General features: G+C 46.2%; 1 protein-coding gene across 1 annotated transcript; it reads left to right on the top strand.

Moving 5' to 3' along the window:
• The first annotated feature begins 5,128 nt into the window (after positions 1 to 5,128).
• On the top strand, positions 5,129 to 19,209 carry FXR2 (FMR1 autosomal homolog 2). Its single transcript, XM_082861570.1, has 17 exons — positions 5,129 to 5,549; positions 11,766 to 11,818; positions 12,152 to 12,245; positions 12,646 to 12,717; positions 12,832 to 12,980; positions 13,234 to 13,327; positions 13,803 to 13,919; positions 15,296 to 15,466; positions 15,670 to 15,748; positions 16,104 to 16,213; positions 16,450 to 16,536; positions 16,840 to 17,062; positions 17,262 to 17,459; positions 17,552 to 17,752; positions 17,847 to 17,942; positions 18,088 to 18,188; positions 18,508 to 19,209. The coding sequence occupies exons 1-17, from the start codon at positions 5,469 to 5,471 to the stop codon at positions 18,601 to 18,603; spliced, it is 2,022 nt and encodes a 673-aa protein (XP_082717696.1). The 5' UTR covers positions 5,129 to 5,468; the 3' UTR covers positions 18,604 to 19,209.
• Positions 19,210 to 19,803: the final 594 nt, after the last annotated feature.

Raw genomic sequence — 19,803 nt, 5'->3', positions numbered from 1 at the left:
TCAACCACTGCGCCACCAGGGAAGCCCTTCTTTCTTGCATCGTTTTTGTTTTCCCTGAAATTAATACTTGTCTTGTCTCCTATATTCATTTGCTTAGTTTTCTGAGTACTCTAATTTATCCCCCAGTTCTCCCTTAGTTATGTTAATCTCTTCTTAAGAATATACAAACACGTAAGGAATTTTATCTATTTCATTTTGAAGAACTTTCTCACGGAGCCCTTAGACCTGCTCCAGCACACAGTCTGATCTTTAGGCTGCACTGTTGGAGTCTCCTTTCACATCCATCTTAGGGACCTTTGCCCCGCTCTTGACAGCCTGTTTCCCAGAACCTATGTACTCACCTTTCTCAGTTTACTTTGATGGAGTTTCTTGAGAAAGGATGCCTGGGAGGTAAATTTGTTGGAACCTTACAAGTTTGAAAATGTCTGTTCTACTCTTGTACTTAATTGACAGTGTGGATGGGTATCAAATATTAGATTGGAAGTAATTTACCCTAAGAATTTTGAAGGCATTTCTCCATTGTCTTCAAGCTTCAGAAACTGAAAGTTTGCTGTATTGCTGTTCAGAAACCTGAAATTTTTCTTATTCTGAATCCTATGTATGAAGCTTATTTTTATTTTCCTTCCCTCTTTCCCCATCCACAGCTTTTAGGATCATCTCTTTATCCTAGCATTCTGAAATCTTCCATGGAAATGTCTTAGTGTTTTCTCAGTGGGTCTTTGCAACCTGGAAACTCATGTTCTTCAGTTATGGAAACATTTAAAATTTTTATTATTATTTTTTGGATGATTTTCTCCCTCCATTATCTCTGTGATCTCTTTCTGGAACTTTTGTTGTTATTCAGATGTTGAATCCCATGGACTAATCCTATAATTAAAAACAAATTTTTTTTCCTTTCCTTTTTCCCCATCTCCTTCATTTTCTGGCTCTACTTTCTGGGAGATTTCTTTAATTTCTATTTTCCAACCCTTCTACTGAAATTTTTTAATTCCCCTAATTGATTTTATTTATTTTTCTTCCAGTTTTAATGAGATATAATCGACATAACAGCACTGTATAAGTTTAAGATGTGCCGCATAATGATTTGATTTACTTACATCATGAAGTGATTATCACAATAAGTTTAGTGAACATCTATCATCTCATACAGTTACAAAATTAAAGAAATAAAAAACTTTTTGTGATGAGAACTTAACAACTTTCATATATAACGTACAGCGATGTTAATTATTTTTATCATGTTGTACATTTCATACCTCCTTCTACTGAATTTTTATTTTTGCTCTCATGTTTTTAATTTCTAAGAGCTCTCTTTAATTCTCTGCATTTTAAAAACATTGTTTTTGTTTCATGGATATATGTTCTTTTCTTATCTGAGAATATCCATCACAGGTTTTTTTAAAAATGTTTTTCTCCTTGTGTAGTCTGTATTTCTTCTAAACTTTTCCTTCTTTCTTTGTTTTGGCCTCCATCTTTCATTTTAAAGTCTTTCCTCAAATGTCTGGTAATCCTCAGTTGTCTGCTCATATTTAAGATCAGGACACTAAGGCACTGATTGGAAACTGTGAGTGTGTCTGTATGGGATGCAGGGAGGCATGTGGACCGTGAACTTTACTATAGGGTGAGCCATGAGGCCATTTCCTTGAGGAACCCCTGATGTCAGTACCATTAGGTCTTTTTCCTTGTCTGGTTAGATTTCCCAGAGAAGATGTTTCCAAACTCCTGCCTGGAGGGTGTAAGCCTGGTTGTAGGTAATCTCAGAGCTGGGTGAAGAGGGAGTCTGGGGCAAGTCTCAACATTCAATCTGTAAACTTTCATTTGATCCCCATTTTCAGTATCTATCTGGCCATCCATCTATCAATCTATCCATCTTTCTAACTTCCTCTCTCAATCTCTCTGTGTATTTAGAAGTCCTAAGGCAGGACTATCCTGGCGGTCCAGTGGTTAAGACTCCATGCTTCCACGGCACGGTGCATGGGTTCGATCCCTGGTCCAGGAACTAAGATCCCACATGCAATGCGGTGCTGCCAAAAAAAAAACCAAAAGAAGTCCTAAGGCAAGCTGGGGCATTCTGTTGACACATTCTGTATAGTCCAGCTAGAGTAATTTCACCTACAGGCAATTTCATCTAAAGGCAAGTTGGCTGAAAATTCAGTCACAGCTCCCACTGCTGTCAGCACAAAGTCCAAACTTCTGGCTAATCCCTCCAGGCTCTGGCCCAAACCTCCATTATCTGAAACATTATTCCAGCCTTTTTTCCCCAGCAAGTCAGTTCTGACCATGTTAGACTCTTTCCAGTACCTCAAATGCAGTGTAGTCTCCCCTCTGGGCCTTCTGTACATGCCATTTCCCCATCTGAAATGCTGTTCCCCCTTTTCCCACTCTCATCCTTGGCCTGAATGAACAATGACTAGAGCAGATGAAAAAGTGCAAAAGTCAAATCTGAGAGGACTGTTGCTGCCAGAGGCTTGGAAATTGATGATGGTGCCATTTCCAAGACAAAATTCAGCCACTCCTGTTGCTTAAGGGTCCAAACCCAAACTTTTTAGTCTGACAGCCAGCACTCCTGATAATCTGTCCCACTTAATTTCTCTAATTCTCCCTCCCTACTCCTTATCAGAATCACTGCTGATAGTCTAGTCCCTTTTATTATTTCTGCTACCCTCCTTACTGATGTTCCTTCTCAGGCACGCTTGAAGACACCTCTTCTTCTGCCAGCCCTTTATTTATTTATTTGTATCTTTGTTTAATTTTTGGACATGCTGCACGGCATGTGGGCTCTTAGTTCCCCAACCAGGCATCCAACCGGTACCCTGCAGTGGAAGCATGGAGTTCTAACCACTGGACCACCAGGGAATTCCCTGCCAGCCCTTTAAATACTGTTGTAGTTGAGAGTTTTATCATGGACCCAATCCATTTCTAAGTCACTTTTCTTTAGACATCTAATTTTCTCTTATAGCTTTAACTATGTCTAATATGCTGATAATTCTCACATTCACCTCTCTAGCCCAGATGTCTCCTGGGCTACACACTTGTGTGTCCATTGACCTACAGGACATTGGTTCCTTCAGTTAATATTTGCCGTGCCAGGAACTGTGCTAAGTACTGGGTATACAATGCTGGGGACAAACAGACCTGGAACCCAGTCTCTGATCTCATAGGGCTTACTTATAGTGTGATGGCAGAAGACAGATGCTGGATAAATGATTAAAATTACAACCATGATGTGTGCCACAAAGGAGTATAGGATGCTTTGGCAGTGTGAGGCAGTGGACCTAAACCAGTGTGGGCATAATGGAAGGCTAATGAAATTATATTTAAATTGGGATCTGAAAGAGAAGTTTGTTGAAGACAAAGGAACATGACCACCTGGATGGTAGACCCTCAAACTCAAAGAGCAAAATCAAACTCATTGAACTCATCAACTTCTCCTCCAAACCTTTTTCTCATATGTTCTCTCTTCCATGACTGGCATCACCATGCACTCAGCAATCCAAGGTAGAAATCTGTGTTCCTCCCACTTCTTCACTGACTCCACCCCATCCTTATCACCAATTCTTGTTGATTCTATTGCAAATTTAACAGGCTCAAATCAACTTGTACCTCTGTTGCCCACAGCCCTAATCCAAGGCATTCCTCAGCATCTTTCTCACCTGCAACAGCTCCTCACAGCTCTCACTGCCTTCTGGAATGCCCTTTCTCTTTAATCTATTCCCCACAGTTGTAAAACATAAATATTATTACATTATACTACTGCTTTAAATCTTTCAGTGGCTCTCCAGTATTGATAAAGTGAAGACCATTTTCCTTAACCTGATTTACAAGTCCTTTGCAGTGTAGCTTCCCTACCTCAAGCCAAACGCTATTTGAACTAGTTGTGGTTCCCCAAAGGACATGTTCTTTCTGCTCCTCTGCACCATTGTAGTCCTTGTTCTCTCAAGAATACTCTTACTGCACTTTTCCTCTAGCAAATGCCTATTTATCCCTCAAATCTCAATTTGCATCACCTCCCCTGCAGTAGTCTTTCCCTATCACTCTGAAGAACAACTGACCATTGTTTGTCTCCTTGGGATTCCCCCAAAACTTAGTCCTTATCTTTATCCCATGTTCAAATGAACTCCATGCACTTACTTGCTTAAATGTGTTTGTCTGCTCCTTCCCCAATATATTATAAAATCCTTGTTTTGGGGACCACATCTTGTCTTTGTACCCTTACCACCTACCACAGTGGATAGAACACAGTGAGGGCTAAATAAATATTTGCTAAATGATTACTGCACAACACATGATCCTAATTTCTTGGCTATTTTATTCACTTCCACCGAAATATCTCACTTATCTTAGTTTACGAATCCTAAGTTTCCCCTCTACTATCCTTTCTCCGTAAAAATTCTTCCTCTTTTGAATTTTCTCCGCATTTAGATATCCAATCTTGTGCTAAGTTGCATTTGCCTTTCGGTACTGCCTTGAAATCTTTCTTTTACCTTTCTTTGTATGCATGGTCAGAATCTTCTCAAGGCAAGAACGTGACTCTTAAACCGCATCGTGCAGAGAGATACAGAGGCTCAAAAGAATCCAGTCCGCCTTGTGGACTGTAAAGCCCAGCGCATGCGCACCAGGCCCTTTTTTTTTTTTTTCCTTTCGACAACTCCTTTTTTTTTTTTTTTCCTTCGGAGCGTGCGCACCAAGAAAGACAAAGGTGGGGAAAGTGACCAAGCAATCATTCAGGCGCATGCCCATCCCTAACTTGTACAAGCCTGGTGGAGAGCACCGTGGTGAAGTGGGTGTGGTCTGACCAGGAGCATCAGAAGTCCAATCCGATTGAGTGAGCTCCGTCCCTCCCTTCCCATGATTGGTTAGCTCTCAGTGTTGTGGGGTGGGAAAAGGAAGAGACAGGGGCCGTGGAGAGATGGGGTGGCGAGGAAAAAGAACCAGTCTGGTTCTGCGCAAGCGCAAGTAAGCGACCAGGAGGGGGCGTGAGAGAGTGAAGAGGAGTGTGGAAGCCCTGATGCGCTGGCCGGCGCGAGCTGGGTCGCCAGCCTTGACGCCTGCGCCTTGGGCCTCAGGGCCCGCGCGCGGCGGGCGGGTGCCCGGTGCGCCTGCGCAGTAGGCGGCGGCGGCAGGGGGAGGTGGAGGCCGTGGAGCGGCAGCGGCAGCAGCGGGTCCCGGGACTGAGGCAGCAGCGGGGGCAGCGGCGGGCGGAAGCTGAGGTGACGAAGGCAGCGGCGGCGGCGGCCGTTTCCCTCACGGTGGCGGAGACCAAGGCGGCGGCGGCGGACGGGGAGCGGCCCGGCCCCGGCCCCCTGCTCGTTGGCTGTGGCAGGGCCGCCGTGGGGCCGGCCCGGCTCCCGCCCCCCGCGGCTCCCCCTCCGGCTCCTCCTCCGGGGAGACGCCGGGGACCTGGCCCGGCCCGTACTCAGAGCGCTGCTGCAGCCGCCGCCGGGGGAGTCGGAGGCGGTGGCGGCGCCATGGGCGGCCTGGCCTCTGGGGGGGATGTGGAGCCGGGACTGCCGGTCGAGGTGCGCGGCTCCAACGGGGCCTTCTACAAGGTGAGGCGGCGCGCCGGCCGGGGACGCGGTCTTCAGCCCCCTCCCTCCAGCCAGAGCAGGGAAGAGTGGGGCGGGATCGATATTCTGGAGCTAAGCCCTGACCCTTAGCACCTTAGACCCACGCTCCCACCCGCGGCCCTCCTGGGGGGAGACCTCTATAAGTTAACCCCTTCCTCTTATTTTTGGCCCCTCTATTACACCTGCTTTTACCCGCATCTCCGGGATTGAGCATCAGGGCATTATTGTACTTGGTTCAGCTCCCCCCCCAAGCCCCCAGAAGAGACCCCATTTACCCAGCGTCTCGTTGACTTTTCTTGTCTCTAGTAGAAGACCTACCTTGGATCTGAATCACGTCTTCCCCACAGTCCAAGCACATGGAGAATTCTCTTTATTCTTCCCTATTACCCCCTTGGGAAGGCCGTCCCATATTAGATCTTTTCATCTTCCTCGGAGAGGCCTCTGCTTACTGGCTCTGGAAGACTCACCCCACTTTCATCTTATATTTCTGTTCCCACCCCAAGGAGAAACGGTCAGAATCTGTTTATGACATTTAGTATCTTTGACCTCAGGAACTCTGGGCTGTACCAGTCTAGCTGCCTCATAGCCATAAGGTGGCATCTTTTCTCAAGTCTCTCGCCCCACCCCTTTATTCCAAGACTAGCTGGTTTACTGTTCTACCCAGGGATGGTTTTGTATTTGTCATCTCACTTTGACCTCATACATTTAGATCATTCATACAGTTTCTTCATCTTGAGGAGTGTAAGCTTCATATCCCTGATCTCCAAAAGGGGATCTCACAAGGATTCCCTCTGTTTATCTCCTTCTTAAGGATTTCCACTTCTAGAAGACTTTTTGGCCAACTCGCCCAGTTTGGGAATCCACTAGCCTTTTTTTTAAAGGAGAAGGAGACTATCTTTAAAAGATCCTTGTTTACTTCAGCTCCCCCGTTGCCCAGGATTGGGTTTTTTAGAACTCCTTTTATTACCACCTTTTAAAGCTGTTCTGAATCTTATTTTTTAGGACATTTTTTTTCCCATTTAGATTAAGCCAGAGGGAGACCCCTCTTGCCTCTCAGGAATTTTTCTTTATGTGACTGTGGTTATTTTGAACCCCTTTGGACTTTATGCCTGGAATTGTCTCAGAGACTTTCCCGATTCCTGTCTTCTCTCATTTTACCCTGAGGAGCAAGAGCAGAGTTATCTTATCATAACATTACTTGTGAGAAGAACCCCCTTTCCTTCACTTCCCCTCAAGCCTTTCCTCCCATAATAGACCTCTCCACCTTCGTGCCCTTGGAAATGACTTTCTCGAACTCCTTCCCTGTGAAATCATATCTTGCTATAACTGGAAAGGGTCTCATATTTGCCCTTGGAGTAGGTTTCTGCCCCAACTTCGATTGATAAGTTCAGTGTAGTCATTTTTGACCCATTCTAAATGCCTATTCATTTCTGCCTTACTTCCCTCACCAGATTTCTTTGTATTCTTCAGTGCCTGTGGGTACCCACATCTATCTTAACTTAACCTCTCAATATAAGCCTTTAGCTTTTTTTCCTAATATTTCTGTGTAATCCCCAGAAACTACCTATTCCATTACCCAGCTAAGATGGAAGAAGGAAGCTCCCAGCTGATCCCTTCTGTCATTTTTTTCTGCATACTTTCCTAACTCATGGGACTTTTTCTTCTAGCCTGCCTCCATAGCATTTCTGTTTTCTTTGGCAAAGTCTCTTAATTCCTTTCTGATTCTGATAGAGTGCATTTGTCTCTTATATCCTTTTTCCCCAAACTTGCATTACATTTGTTGAAATACCTTTCCTCATAAGATTTTAGCCTCATTTACCACAGTATCTTGTCCTTCATCTGGGTCCTTCCCATCCCTAAGAAAAGTGATTCTTAAACTGAGCCTGAGATCAAGATATGATGTTTGCATTTGTTCTAGGAAGCATGGGAGTCAGACACAGCTGGGAAAGATTGGTATCCAGTTCAAATTAGCTGTGTGAGACTGCTGGGAAGGGACATGTTTCCCTTTCCACATATAAGTGTCCAACAGAAAATGTGTCTCTGGATCTTTCTCTTTTCTCCTGTGGGCTATGGCAGTGATAGACTTGATTGAGGGAATTGGGGCTAGGATGCTTTGAATCAGAGAATAGAGTTTGGACTTGAGCTGAAAGCCAGGTAATGTGGATTTTGTGTCCTGGCCACTTTAGCATTTTCTGCCCCATGCCTCAGTTGAAAACAACAGTAAATCCTTAAATTCAGACTAATCTTTCTTCAACGTTCAGTGCCATATAGATACTTACCCAATCTGTCCTTGCTGCTGATTTAATATTCATGACTCAGCAAACTTCAGTGTGGTTCAAGGAGTGTTTACATTGCTTCTAGAACTATAAATTTGGGAAGGTTCCTTTCATCCCTCTCAGAATTGGGTCCTAGTGTTGTTGATCTTCTTCCAGGATAGAACTGCAAATGTCACATCTGGGATCTAAGTTATCTTTTAGCTATCCCATCAGCTCTTCCTTTTCTGTCAGAACTTAATGTGTTTTGTTCTTTAAGCGGTGCTCTCCCAAATGAAATATCTGTTCACCTTCCAGGGCACAGTCATCCAACTTTCCAGACCTTACCTGCATATCCCAATTCCAGTTCCTTTTTAAGGAATATGGCATCCTCACCTTCAACACGTGATTTTTATCCAGACCCTTCCTGATTTTCTTCTAGAACTCCTTCCTTTATTTTGAGAACCCAGGACTAGAAGATAGGTTGAAGGTGGGACCTAATTTTGTATCTTATAATTTGAGGAAAGTGAAGTACTTAGGAACCTAGGGCTCTCACTTCCTCTGTCCAGTCCTAGGCTCTATAAGCCAAAGCTCCATATGCCCTGGCCATTGAATTGAATTGAGTTATCCTTTGGATGTAGGTAGCCTTCTAGAGAGGCACTCAACTGCTCTTGCCCTCCTCTGCTTATCTTCTCAATGAGCATGGACTGAGCAGAACTAGGAGCTCACTTTATGCCACTGGTATTTTTGGAGGAAAAAAACTGGGGTAATGTGGGTGGAATTAAGGAGCAGAGACTGACTTGGAATATGAAGTTGAGGAGAAAGCTTGTTTTGGAGAATCTTTGAAGGAAAAGGACCCTAGAAGTATAAGAATGAGTGACGTTTAGTTGAACTGCTGAGTTATGTGAGGGAAAACTCCATTCTGAGCTTTGCATTTCTGCCTTGGGATCATGGTAGCTGGAAAAACCAGGGTAATGTTGCTACCTCTGCCTGAGGGCCAACCCTGACATGTTGGAGGAGAATTGGATTAGAGCTTTAGACATATCCTTTGTGAATGAGTGTATCTAGGAGTGGGGATCTCTTCACAAAAGAGGCAGGCAAGTGATTCTCTTCCACTATGTTTTAGCTCATCCCTGAAATGTTTTGAAAATAGCTAACTCTCTCTTGATAAACTGTTTCTAAAGCTTAGAGATAGACATTTTGGATAAAGAATTGGATAAAGTCAGCTGAAGAGGCTAGATGAAATGTTTAGAGAAATCCTTATAAAGGAAGAAAAGAGGAGGACACTTAAAAAGGAGCTAAGGAAAAAAGAAGAAAAAGAAAAAAAAAAAAAAGGAGCTAAGGGAAGAACCCAAAAGGGAAGAGAGGGATTTGGGCAAATAGAAGATGTGAGTGGAGAAGAGTAGGAATGGGTATTGATGGAGCTGAATGAAGAGTGGAAAAAATATTACTGAAGAAGGGAATGGCAGAGAAGGCTGAAGCATGGGTAAGTCAGAGGCTAGGCAGTACCAGGAGGACTAATGCCTTGGGCAGAAGTAAAGTTCTAAGTAGTAAGACTCCATAACAAGATCCCTTCCCGAAAGAAGAGAAAGATGGCTGGTATCAAGAGTGACATTTTAGGTTTAGATTTAAGGAAAAAACAGTGTATTAAGCGTTTATGATTGATCAGTTCTCTGAGGTGGGAGTGACACAAGTGTACATTTTTGGTGTTTTCTCTCCCAAACTCATATTTTGTTCCTACCTGCAAAGCTCAGGAATAGTTCTTCGTATATTAGCTTTTGGAAACCCCTGATTTTTTTAAAAAAAAAATCTAATGAGGCATAATTGACATACAGTGAAGTACACCTATTTAAAGCATACAATTTGTTAAGTTTTGACATATATAGAAAACAAACCATCGCCACAATTTCTGTCAATCCCAAAAGTCTTCCACCAACCACCAATGTCTTTTGTCATTATGCATTAGTTTGCATTTTCTGATTTTTGACAGAAGCGAAAAGGCAATTCAGTAGAGGAAGGATAGTCTTTCAACACATTGTGCTCAAAGAACTGCACATTCATAGGTTACAAATGAAGTTTGGGGCTTCCCTGGTGGCGCAGTGGTTGAGAGTCTGCCTGCCGATGCAGGGGGACACGGGTTCGTGCCCCAGTCCGGGAAGATCCCACATTGCCGCGGAGAGGCTGGGCCCGTGGGCCATGGCCGCTGGGCCTGCGCGTCCGGAGCCTGTGCTCCGCAGCGGGAGAGGCCACAGCAGTGAGAGGCCCGCGTACGGCAAAAAAAAAAAAAAAGTTTGATTGTATCTGGCACCATATACAGAATTTAACTCAAAATGGATCATTGACCTAAATGTAAAATAAAAACTATAAAACTCTAGACAAGGACATTAGGTAAAGATTTCTTAGATATAAAACCAAAAGCTCAGATACAGAACAAGTTGAAAAATTGGACTTTATCAAAATTAGCAATCCCTAATTTTGAGTATGTGAAAAACAGGAGAGAAGGTAGGAAAATTGGGAGCACAGGACTGAACGCATAGCTTTGGCTTCCTCAGTGAAGACATAGAAAATAGGAGGTGGGGAATTCCCTGGCAGTCCAGTGGTTAGGGCTCAGAGCTTTCACTGCCTTGGCCAAAAAAAGAGAGAAAATAGGAGGTAGACCAGCGATTCCAGCTATTCAGTCATCCCTGTTCCTCTCCCTTGTCTTCATCTCAAGTTTGGGGTCTTCTACAAATTTTATTACTCTTTTCAAATTCTTAGCAGTGTCCTAGTCTAGCATTTAGAAATCTCACATCTTTTATTTATTTATTGGGCCGCACCGCTCAGCTTGCAGGATTGTAGGATCGTAGTTCCTGACCAGGGATTGAACCCTGGCCCACGGCAGTGAAAGTCCTAACCACTGGACCATCAGGGAATTCCCTCACATCTTTTATTTTATTTTATTTTATTTTTATTTTTATTTTTTGCGATACGCGGTCCTCTCACTGTTGTGGCCTCTCCCATTGCGGAGCACAGGCTCTGGACGCGCAGGGTCAGCGGCCATGGCTCACGGGCCCAGCCGCTCCGCGGCATGTGGGATCTTCCCGGACCAGGGCACGAACCCATGTCGCATGCATCGTCAGGCGGACTCTCAACCACTGCGCCACCAGGGAAGCCCCCTCACATCTTTTAAATCCTAATTTTTCCTTCCGTAAATTGTGTTTGTTTCTAATTTCTCCAGTGTTCTGATTATTTTCTTACGACCCAGGCATCAAGGCACCAAGTTCGCTCAGGCCTCTTGCTGTATTAGGAGCTAGACCCTTTCTCTCTTGGCAGATCCTGATGTCCTCTAGGTGTTCCAGGACAACCTCACACTGTCTCATGGGATATTCTTAGCTTTGCTGAATGTTGTTGGTATTTTAATTGAATTCTGGCAAGCTGCTCAGCACTGCATGAGGCAGACAGATAGGGAGGCCTCTGTGGGAGCCGTAGGAGACCACTAGTTTCCCAGCTGTTCTGATGCAGGTGATGTTTCTCCCTTCTACTTAATTTCTATCTCATCTTATTTCTGGATTTTGCAACATTTCTTTCCCTGCCAGTATTGTTTCCTTTCTTGCTACCTCAACATTCATATTCCTTCACCAATACAGCTTTTTCTGGCCCTGTTTTTAGATTGCTTGTGTTCCCATCTAAAACTCTAGTTTAAAAAAAGGAAAAAAAAAAGGAGTTTCTTGGTGGCCCAGTGGTTAGGCCCTCTTGGTTTTCACTGCTGTGGCCCTGGGTTCAAGTCCCTGGTTGGGGAACTGAGATCCCGCAAGCCACAAGGCGCGGGCAAAAAAAAAAAAGAAAAGAAAAGCAAACAAAAAAACTAGTTTAAGGCCCTCTAAAACTGTCTGTTCCCTTGATGGCTGAGGTGGTGGTTGATTGGCTTTTTTTTTTTTTTTTTACTTTGTTCTAAAATCCATTCTAGGGCTTTGTGAAGGATGTCCATGAAGACTCTGTCACCATCTTCTTTGAAAACAAGTAAGACCTTGGGAATAGAGAATCCAGCATACTAGGTCCTAGCAGGAGAGTGGAGAAGAGGGGGCGGCTGAGTCCCATGAGGCGTGTATAATAGGTGGGGAAGAGCCAAGGATTTGGGTGGGCAACTTATATGGATCCCAGGAGAGGAAATGGTGAGAGTGGGGGTCATTTGACTCCATATTTAGATTCTAGCAAGAGATGGAAAGCACCACTATGGAGCAGGGCCTGGAGTTTAACTTGTAATCACCAGGGAAGGTGGAAAATGCCCAGTGGAGGAAGAAACGGGCAGCCACACTCGCCTGAATGCTTTCATATCACTGTTTTCCCTCGCAGCTGGCAGAGTGAGAGGCAGATTCCTTTTGGGGATGTCCGGCTACCACCTCCAGCTGACTATAATAAGGAGATCACAGAAGGGGATGAAGTGGAGGTAAGGGCCTTGGAGTCCACCTTTTCTAAATGTCCCTTTTCCCAGGATTCTGCATCTCCCTTACCCTGATACCAGTACCCTAGGCTCCTCACTGGTTGGTTCACGCTCCTTCCTCCATCCAGCTAGGCAGCCTGTGGAAGAGTGAAATGCAGCAGTTTTCTGTCCATCATTGCTGTGATCAGTCAAGCTCTCAGGGAGCTTCCTGTTTTCAGGGGATTCACTTTTCTTCCATTTATGATAACAGCATCTAAAATCCAGTGTACTCTGATTTTAATTAGCAGCTCCTTCCTCTAGATTCCTTTATCTTAGTTTAGGATGCCTCCCAAGTGTCTTAATGCTCATTCCATTCTTGATGTTTTTGGATGGTCCTCAATATCTCTTATTTTCAACTTCTCTTCAGGTTTATTCTCGAGCCAATGAGCAAGAACCTTGTGGCTGGTGGCTGGCCCGGGTGCGGATGATGAAGGGAGATGTGAGTGATTGTCAAGGCCTTTGGAGAACTGCTGAAACACATATTTTAGTCAGAGAAAGGTGGGAGACAGAAACTCAGGTCATCCACAGCTTCTCCTTTCTTTCCTTCTGCCAGTTCTATGTCATTGAATATGCTGCCTGTGATGCCACTTACAATGAGATTGTCACCCTGGAACGGCTTCGGCCAGTTAATCCCAATCCCCTTGCAACCAAAGGCAGCTTCTTCAAGGTTACCATGGCTGTGCCTGAGGATCTGAGAGAGGCGTGAGTGTTTGGGATGTCGGGAGTGGGGGGCCCTCTTTATGGTCCTCATCTCTGCCCTTGTTTGTCCCAGCCCCCACTCCCAGTTTCAGTGTTCTGTGTTCCCTGGCCCTCTAGAGTCCCTTTTGCTCCCAGTTCCTCTGTTTCCTCATCCCTGTTCTTTTACTGCAGTCCTTATTTTTCTCAGTCCCTCTCTCTCTCCCCTTCAACTGTACTCTACACTCTGCCCTCTGAGCACTGTTCTCTTTCTCTGCAGCTGCTCCAATGAAAACGTCCATAAAGAGTTCAAGAAAGCATTGGGAGCAAACTGCATCTTTCTCAACATCACAAATAGTGAGCTCTTCATTCTGGTGAGTTTATTCTGCCTGAATTTCACCTAAGCCCTTTTCCCCTTTTAACTCCTTTGCAAGAAGAGAAGAGCTAAAATGTGCTTATATTTATTTGTCAGAGAGGACTTTATTGCTCCTGACCTCTGTGGACCCAGGTTAGCCCTACCTTTCCTTAGTCTTTCTCATGTATGACCTTAATTTTTTTTTCAACCTGACCATCGTATTGCAGTTTGGGCTGGGTACCCTTCCTTGCATATTTGGACTCTCAAAAACAGACAGTATGATTCTCACCTGCGCTTGCTACTTAAAATCACTTCCCTTAAGCACCCAGTTAGTAGGCCCTTGTGAGACTGACAGTGATTTTTCCTGTTCCTCAACTTTGTTTCTTAACTCCCACCCTTTTCCAGTGACTCAGGCATCCTGATTCCCAGTTCCTGGATCTCCTCTAAAATGTAGTCAGTCAGTTTTAATGACTTTTCCATTGGTTTCTTTGCAGTCAACCACAGAAGCCCCTGTGAAGCGAGCATCCCTGCTGGGTGATATGCATTTCCGAAGCCTGCGCACCAAACTGCTACTCATGTCCCGCAATGAAGAAGCTACCAAGCACCTCGAGGTAAGTTTTGGCTTCAGTTTTTACTGCTGATTGGTATTGTCCTTCTCCCCTCCCACCCCATCCTCCACCCATGCTCTTGTGAACAGACATTAAGGTCTTTCTGGGCCATTAAACCTGGGTCTGCTATTTTATCTCAGACTCCTCCAGATGGCAGAGCTCCATCATGTTTTAGTACAAGCTTTTTTTCTTTTTTTTTTCAAAGGGACCCTTTGATCAAGTGAAATTTTACTTGAAAGCACAATGCATAAAACAGATCAATCAAAACAGGGTCTAAAAGTGCAAGAGGGTGTGGCTCTTACCTCCACTGGCTGCCCCCAAATTACCTCTGAGAACCAGACTGCTTTGTGGGATATGTTTGGGAACCATTTGTACACTGGAAAGACCACTGGACTTGGAATCAATCCTATGTCTTGCTTTGTCAAATAATTTGATTTCAGTGAGCTTTTTCTTCTTTAGCTGTGACAATGAGGTAGTTGAATGTGAGTGTTTCTACAGTAGTTGAAAGTGAGTGTTTTTGTGTTCTGACATCTTATGACATACGACATCTTATGATGGTCAGATTCTCTTAGGAATTATACCATCCTAAATGAGGATGGTATATATACACGTGCTTGCACGCACGTGTATGTGTGTATTTGAACATCTGTTTCCTTTTTATCAAGTGAACTGATCTTTTCGGGAGCCTTTGAAAATTCTGGACCATGGTAATCTTTACTTCTCCAGGGATGCTACTCAGGGCACTGCCAGAACCTTTCCCTTTTCCAGCCCTTGTACTCAGGTATCCCTCTAAGGACTGGTTGAGAAATGAAGTGGTAGCATGGTGTACCATAACCTCTTTTTATGCTTTTCTCAACCTGTTGCTTTCTGTTCAACTTTTCAGGTTTTATTTTGGGAGTTGATATTGGTTTGGTTAAGGTAAATAGTTCCTTACACTTGCATTTACCTTGTGAAAAGTCCTTTCTTTCATACCAACTTTATTTAATCCTCTTGTTAGTCTGGGAATAGGGTAGGTCAGGTGTAGTCATTTAGCAGATGACAAAACAGAGGCACAGAGAGTATGTTTTGTTTGGGATCACACAACCAGATAGTGTTATAGCCAAATCCGGATCTTTGATGGATCTCAGCCCAGATTCGGCCATCATTACCTCCCCTCCCCACCAAGCCATTGGTATTGGGAAGGTAGGAGTGGAATGAAAAGTTCCTGAATTCTTCACAGGTCCTGGTGGTCAGTGGACTCCCAGGTAGTTCTGGCTTTCTTTCATACAGTCTTTTCTCATTTAAGTTATGCAAAGCATCAGGTATCTGGGACAGGTGTTCTGAGATTTCTCCATGATTCCTGTAGTCCAGTGGTCCAGTGCCTTTTTTTTTTTTTTCAGACAAGTAAGCAGCTGGCGGCAGCTTTCCAAGAGGAGTTCACAGTGCGAGAGGACCTGATGGGACTAGCAATTGGGACTCATGGTGCCAACATCCAGCAGGCCCGAAAAGTACCTGGGGTGACTGCCATCGAATTGGGTGAAGAGACCTGCACTTTCCGCATCTATGGGGAGGTCAGCAAAAGATAGCTGTTGTCTAGGTCCCTTAGGGGATAGAGAGAAGAGAGTGTGAAATAGAAAGGAAACCTGTCGTGTTGACCTCCCTCCCTGACGTCGGTGGCGCCACATTTTCTCAAAGACAGAGAGTGGCAGGAAGGTCACTGTTTGAGATCCAGGTGTTCTGTTTTATTAATGACTCCCCACTCCTCTTCTCTTAGACTCCCGAGGCGTGCCGACAGGCCCGGAGCTACCTTGAGTTTTCTGAGGACTCCGTGCAAGTGCCCAGGAACCTGGTTGGTGAGTTGGGGATGAGTATGTGTATAAGAGAATACAGCTGGGGACCAGATGTGAGATGCTCTAAAGTGATTCTGGCTTGGCACCTCCCTGTGGACTTCCAGTTTCACAAGGACAGAGCAAACAGTCTGTAGTAGGAGTGACAAAAATGGGAGAACAGATTTCTAGGGATTGTGATATTTTGTCCTGTGAAAACACACCAGAAGCTTAGAAGCAAGAGAATCATTAAACGGAATCCTTATATAGCAGCTGGAAAACTGTTTATCTTGTCTGTTTTTACTCTTCTTTCTTTCCTTTTTTTTTTTTTTTTTCTTTCCTTTGGGGAAAAAAAGGCCTAATTCCTCCTTTACCCATTCAGGCAAAGTGATTGGAAAGAACGGGAAAGTGATCCAGGAGATTGTGGATAAATCTGGTGTGGTGAGGGTTCGAGTAGAAGGTGATAATGACAAGAAGAACCCCAGGGAGGAGGTATGGGGCAGCTAACACCTAGAGATTGGTTGCCAGAAGTAGATGGGATTATTCTCCAAGCCATTCCCTTGAGAGATGGGATTTCTAGGGGTTGGGGCTTGGGAACTTTGGTTTTTCCTAGTAGATGTACAGCCCAGAAAGATCCCATTTGGGTGGGCTTCTGTAGGAGACAGCGTGAACTTAAAACTTCATTTGAGTCTCTTTTTAATCCATCTGTCCTTTCCTCTGCTCTCCAGGGAATGGTTCCCTTCATATTTGTTGGCACCCGAGAGAATATCAGCAATGCTCAGGCTCTGCTGGAGTATCACCTCTCCTACCTGCAGGTATCCAAGCCAGAAGCCTGGGAGAGGAGAGATCCATGTGTACAAGGGGACTAAGGATACTGGTGGATAAAGTTAAAAGTGGTGGTTCCCAGTTTGTGTCTCTGAGTAGAATAGACACCATTAGGTGGAAAATTGGGGCTGTGGAGTTGGAACCCAGAATTTTCCCTGTTTTAAGCCTTCTTGCGTTCCTGAGAGTTCAGATCCATAGGGACAGTCAGGGCAGAGAAGCAGGAAAAAGAGACTGTTCATTGATCTTATACTTATTCCTCCTTCCTTGTTTTTCTCCATCTTCTCCCCAACCAGGAGGTGGAGCAGCTTCGCTTGGAGAGGTTGCAAATTGATGAACAGCTTCGGCAGATTGGGCTGGGCTTTCGCCCTCCTGGGAGTGGGCGGGGCAGCGGTGGCAGTGACAAGGCTGGCTACACCACAGATGAGAGCTCCTCCTCCTCCCTCCACACCACACGAACCTATGGGGGCAGCTACGGGGGCCGGGGCCGGGGCCGGAGGCCAGGCGGTCCTGCCTGTGGTGAGAGGGAGGCGAGCAGTGGTGGGGTGTGTGGGAGGCAGAAGTCTGGGTGGAAGTTTGAGGAAAGGGTGATGGAGAAGATGAAGAAGTGGTTGGCTGGGGGACTTAGGAGTGAGAATGAGAGTCTTCCAGCCTGGGGACTGGGATGGATCCTGGGGTAGGGTGAGTGACCCTGTTTGAACCCTACTGTGTTCTTCAGGCCCCATCTCAGACCTATCCACAGCTTCTGAGACTGAGTCAGAGAAGAGGGAAGAGCCCAACCGAGCTGGGCCTGGTGACCGGGATCCCCCGACCCGGGGGGAAGAAAGTCGGAGGCGGCCGATTGGGGGCCGGGGTAGGGGACCCCCACCTGCCCCCCGGCCCACCTCAAGATACAACTCTTCATCAATTAGCTCAGGTACCAGAAGCAGACAGCTAGGTTCACGAATGTGGGCCAAAAGGAAAGATGATGGACACCTCACTCCCAACTCCTCTTTTTCCTCTAACCAGTGCTGAAGGACCCAGACAGTAATCCCTACAGCCTACTGGACACATCCGAACCAGAGCCCCCAGTTGATTCAGAGCCTGGGGAACCTCCCCCAGCAAGTGCCAGGCGCCGCCGCTCCCGCCGCCGTCGCACTGATGAAGACAGGACTGTCATGGATGGAGGCCTGGAATCTGACGGGCCCAGCATGACAGAGAATGGCCTGGGTAAGGGGTGTACCTGGATCTGAAAAATCAGAACTGGGCAAGAATTGAGGGATGGGAGATTGATGCACAGCTCTCATTTTCCCCTGCCCCACAGAAGATGAGTCAAGACCCCAGCGTCGTAATCGGAGCCGCCGCCGCCGTAACCGTGGTAACCGGACTGATGGTTCGATCAGTGGAGACCGTCAGCCAGGTCAGCTCACACAGGATGTCAGCAGACTTCCTCAGAGAACAGGATGCCTCCTATCCTGTGAAAGCTAGGGGTTGGGGTTCAGTGGGTGTCTAGGGGTTGGGTACCTGGGTTCCTTCTGAAACTTTTGGTCCTCTGCCTTCCCCAGTGACTGTGGCTGACTATATCTCCCGAGCAAAGTCTCAGAGCCGCCAGCGGCCACCCCTGGAACGCACTAAACCTTCAGAGGATTCTCTTTCAGGACAGAAGGTAGGCAAGCAAGATATAGTTTACCCCACCTCCTTTTTTGTTGTTCTGGGGTAGGGGGCACAAGAAAACTCCCAAAGAAACCTCTCATTAAATTGCAGAGAAGGCATGTCTGATGGAGTTTAGACTGCATTTAGAATAGTGAAAAAAGTTTGAATAGAAGAGAATTTGGTTCATATTTTCTGGACCCCAGTAAAAGTGACTACAGGGGACCAGCCTGGAGGTACCTGGAGCATTTAGGTGGTAGGGAGTGGCATTACCTGAATTTCTACTGACCTTTTTCTTTGCTTCCTCTCCATTTTCTTTCCCACTCCCCCCTCAGGGTGACTCTGTCAGCAAGCTTCCTAAGGGCCCCTCAGAGAATGGGGAGCTCTCCGCCCCCCTGGAGTTGGGTAGTTTGGTGAATGGGGTTTCATAAACCCTCCAGCCCGCATCCCTCCCTTCTCCATCTCGCTTGCTGCCCAACACCATGGCCCTCACAGGCCCAACTGACCTGCGCTGGAGCTGCTCTTATCTAGGGGGGCGGGGGGTGGCACAGCAGCTTGGGTCCCCCCCCAGCCTCCAGGAGCTAGTGGAGGGGTGTGTAACAGGGTCATACCCCCCTCCCTCTTGTCCACCCTACCCCCAGGGTGAGGGGAGCCTCTCTCCTTCCCCATCAGACTGGATGTGCCTTTATCCTCTAATGCCCCAATCTCTCTCTGAATACCCCCATTCTCCGCCTGTTGGTGCGGGGTGCTCCTTGACCCACCCAGATTGGACAGTTCAGGGGGGCTCCCCTGCTATCCCTCCTCCCGTCCTGTACCCCCCATTTCTGGGGCCTCATCACTGTGGAAGACGGGGATAGTAAGGGTATAAGTGGGTGGGAGGCATGGGGAAGGTTTTGGAGTAGAACCAGGGGTGTGTATGAAGTGGGGTGACAAGGTCCCCCAGGGGAGGGGGGACCAACCTTGTCTGGTGGATGAGAAGGCGTATTTATTTTTCACTGTACAGTATTTAAAAAGAGAATAAAAAAATCCAAATGGCCCTCTGGTTCCTGCACCTTCCTTATGCCCAGTTTGGTCCATCTGTTTGTGTAGGACTGACCTGCCTTGACCCTTGTTTCCTGTATCTCCACACCTAGCTTCTCTGGCATTCCAAAGTTGGTCTACTTCTGGGAATTTCTGACATTCCTAAATTCTCCAGGCCCAGGTACCCTCCTGGTCCAGAGGAGAGTGGCTTGTGCCTTGCTGCCTCTCCCCTCCCCCAGGTTTGCTGGTAGAGGGAGCTGGGCCACTCCTATACCCTGAGTCACAGCGGGCTAGGTAGGGCTGCTCAAAGCTGGAGCTGTTCCTGCTAAGAGGTGAGAGCCAAGGCAGGCTGCTTAATCCGATTACCTGAGGCCTGGGGCTTGGGTTGGGCCTTGGGCAGAGTGGGGAGCAGGGTTCCCTCAAGACAGCCTCTGGGACCTAGGTGTCCAGCCCTCATTCCTGCTGGTTCTGTGCCCTGGATCCAGGCTTTTTCTCCAGCATCCACATCACTGACCTCGCAGCCTTAGGGGTCATCCTGGGCTTCCTTGCTCCCTGCCTCCCAACTCTTGAGGATTAGAAATAAAACATGTAGTGGAGAAACCTAGGTTTGG

This window comes from Leucopleurus acutus (genome assembly GCF_964270905.1).
Source record: "Leucopleurus acutus genome assembly, chromosome: 19".
NCBI lineage: Eukaryota > Metazoa > Chordata > Mammalia > Artiodactyla > Delphinidae > Leucopleurus > Leucopleurus acutus.
Note: the sequence above shows the minus strand (reverse complement) of the source record. Positions and strands in the feature narration are given on the sequence as shown.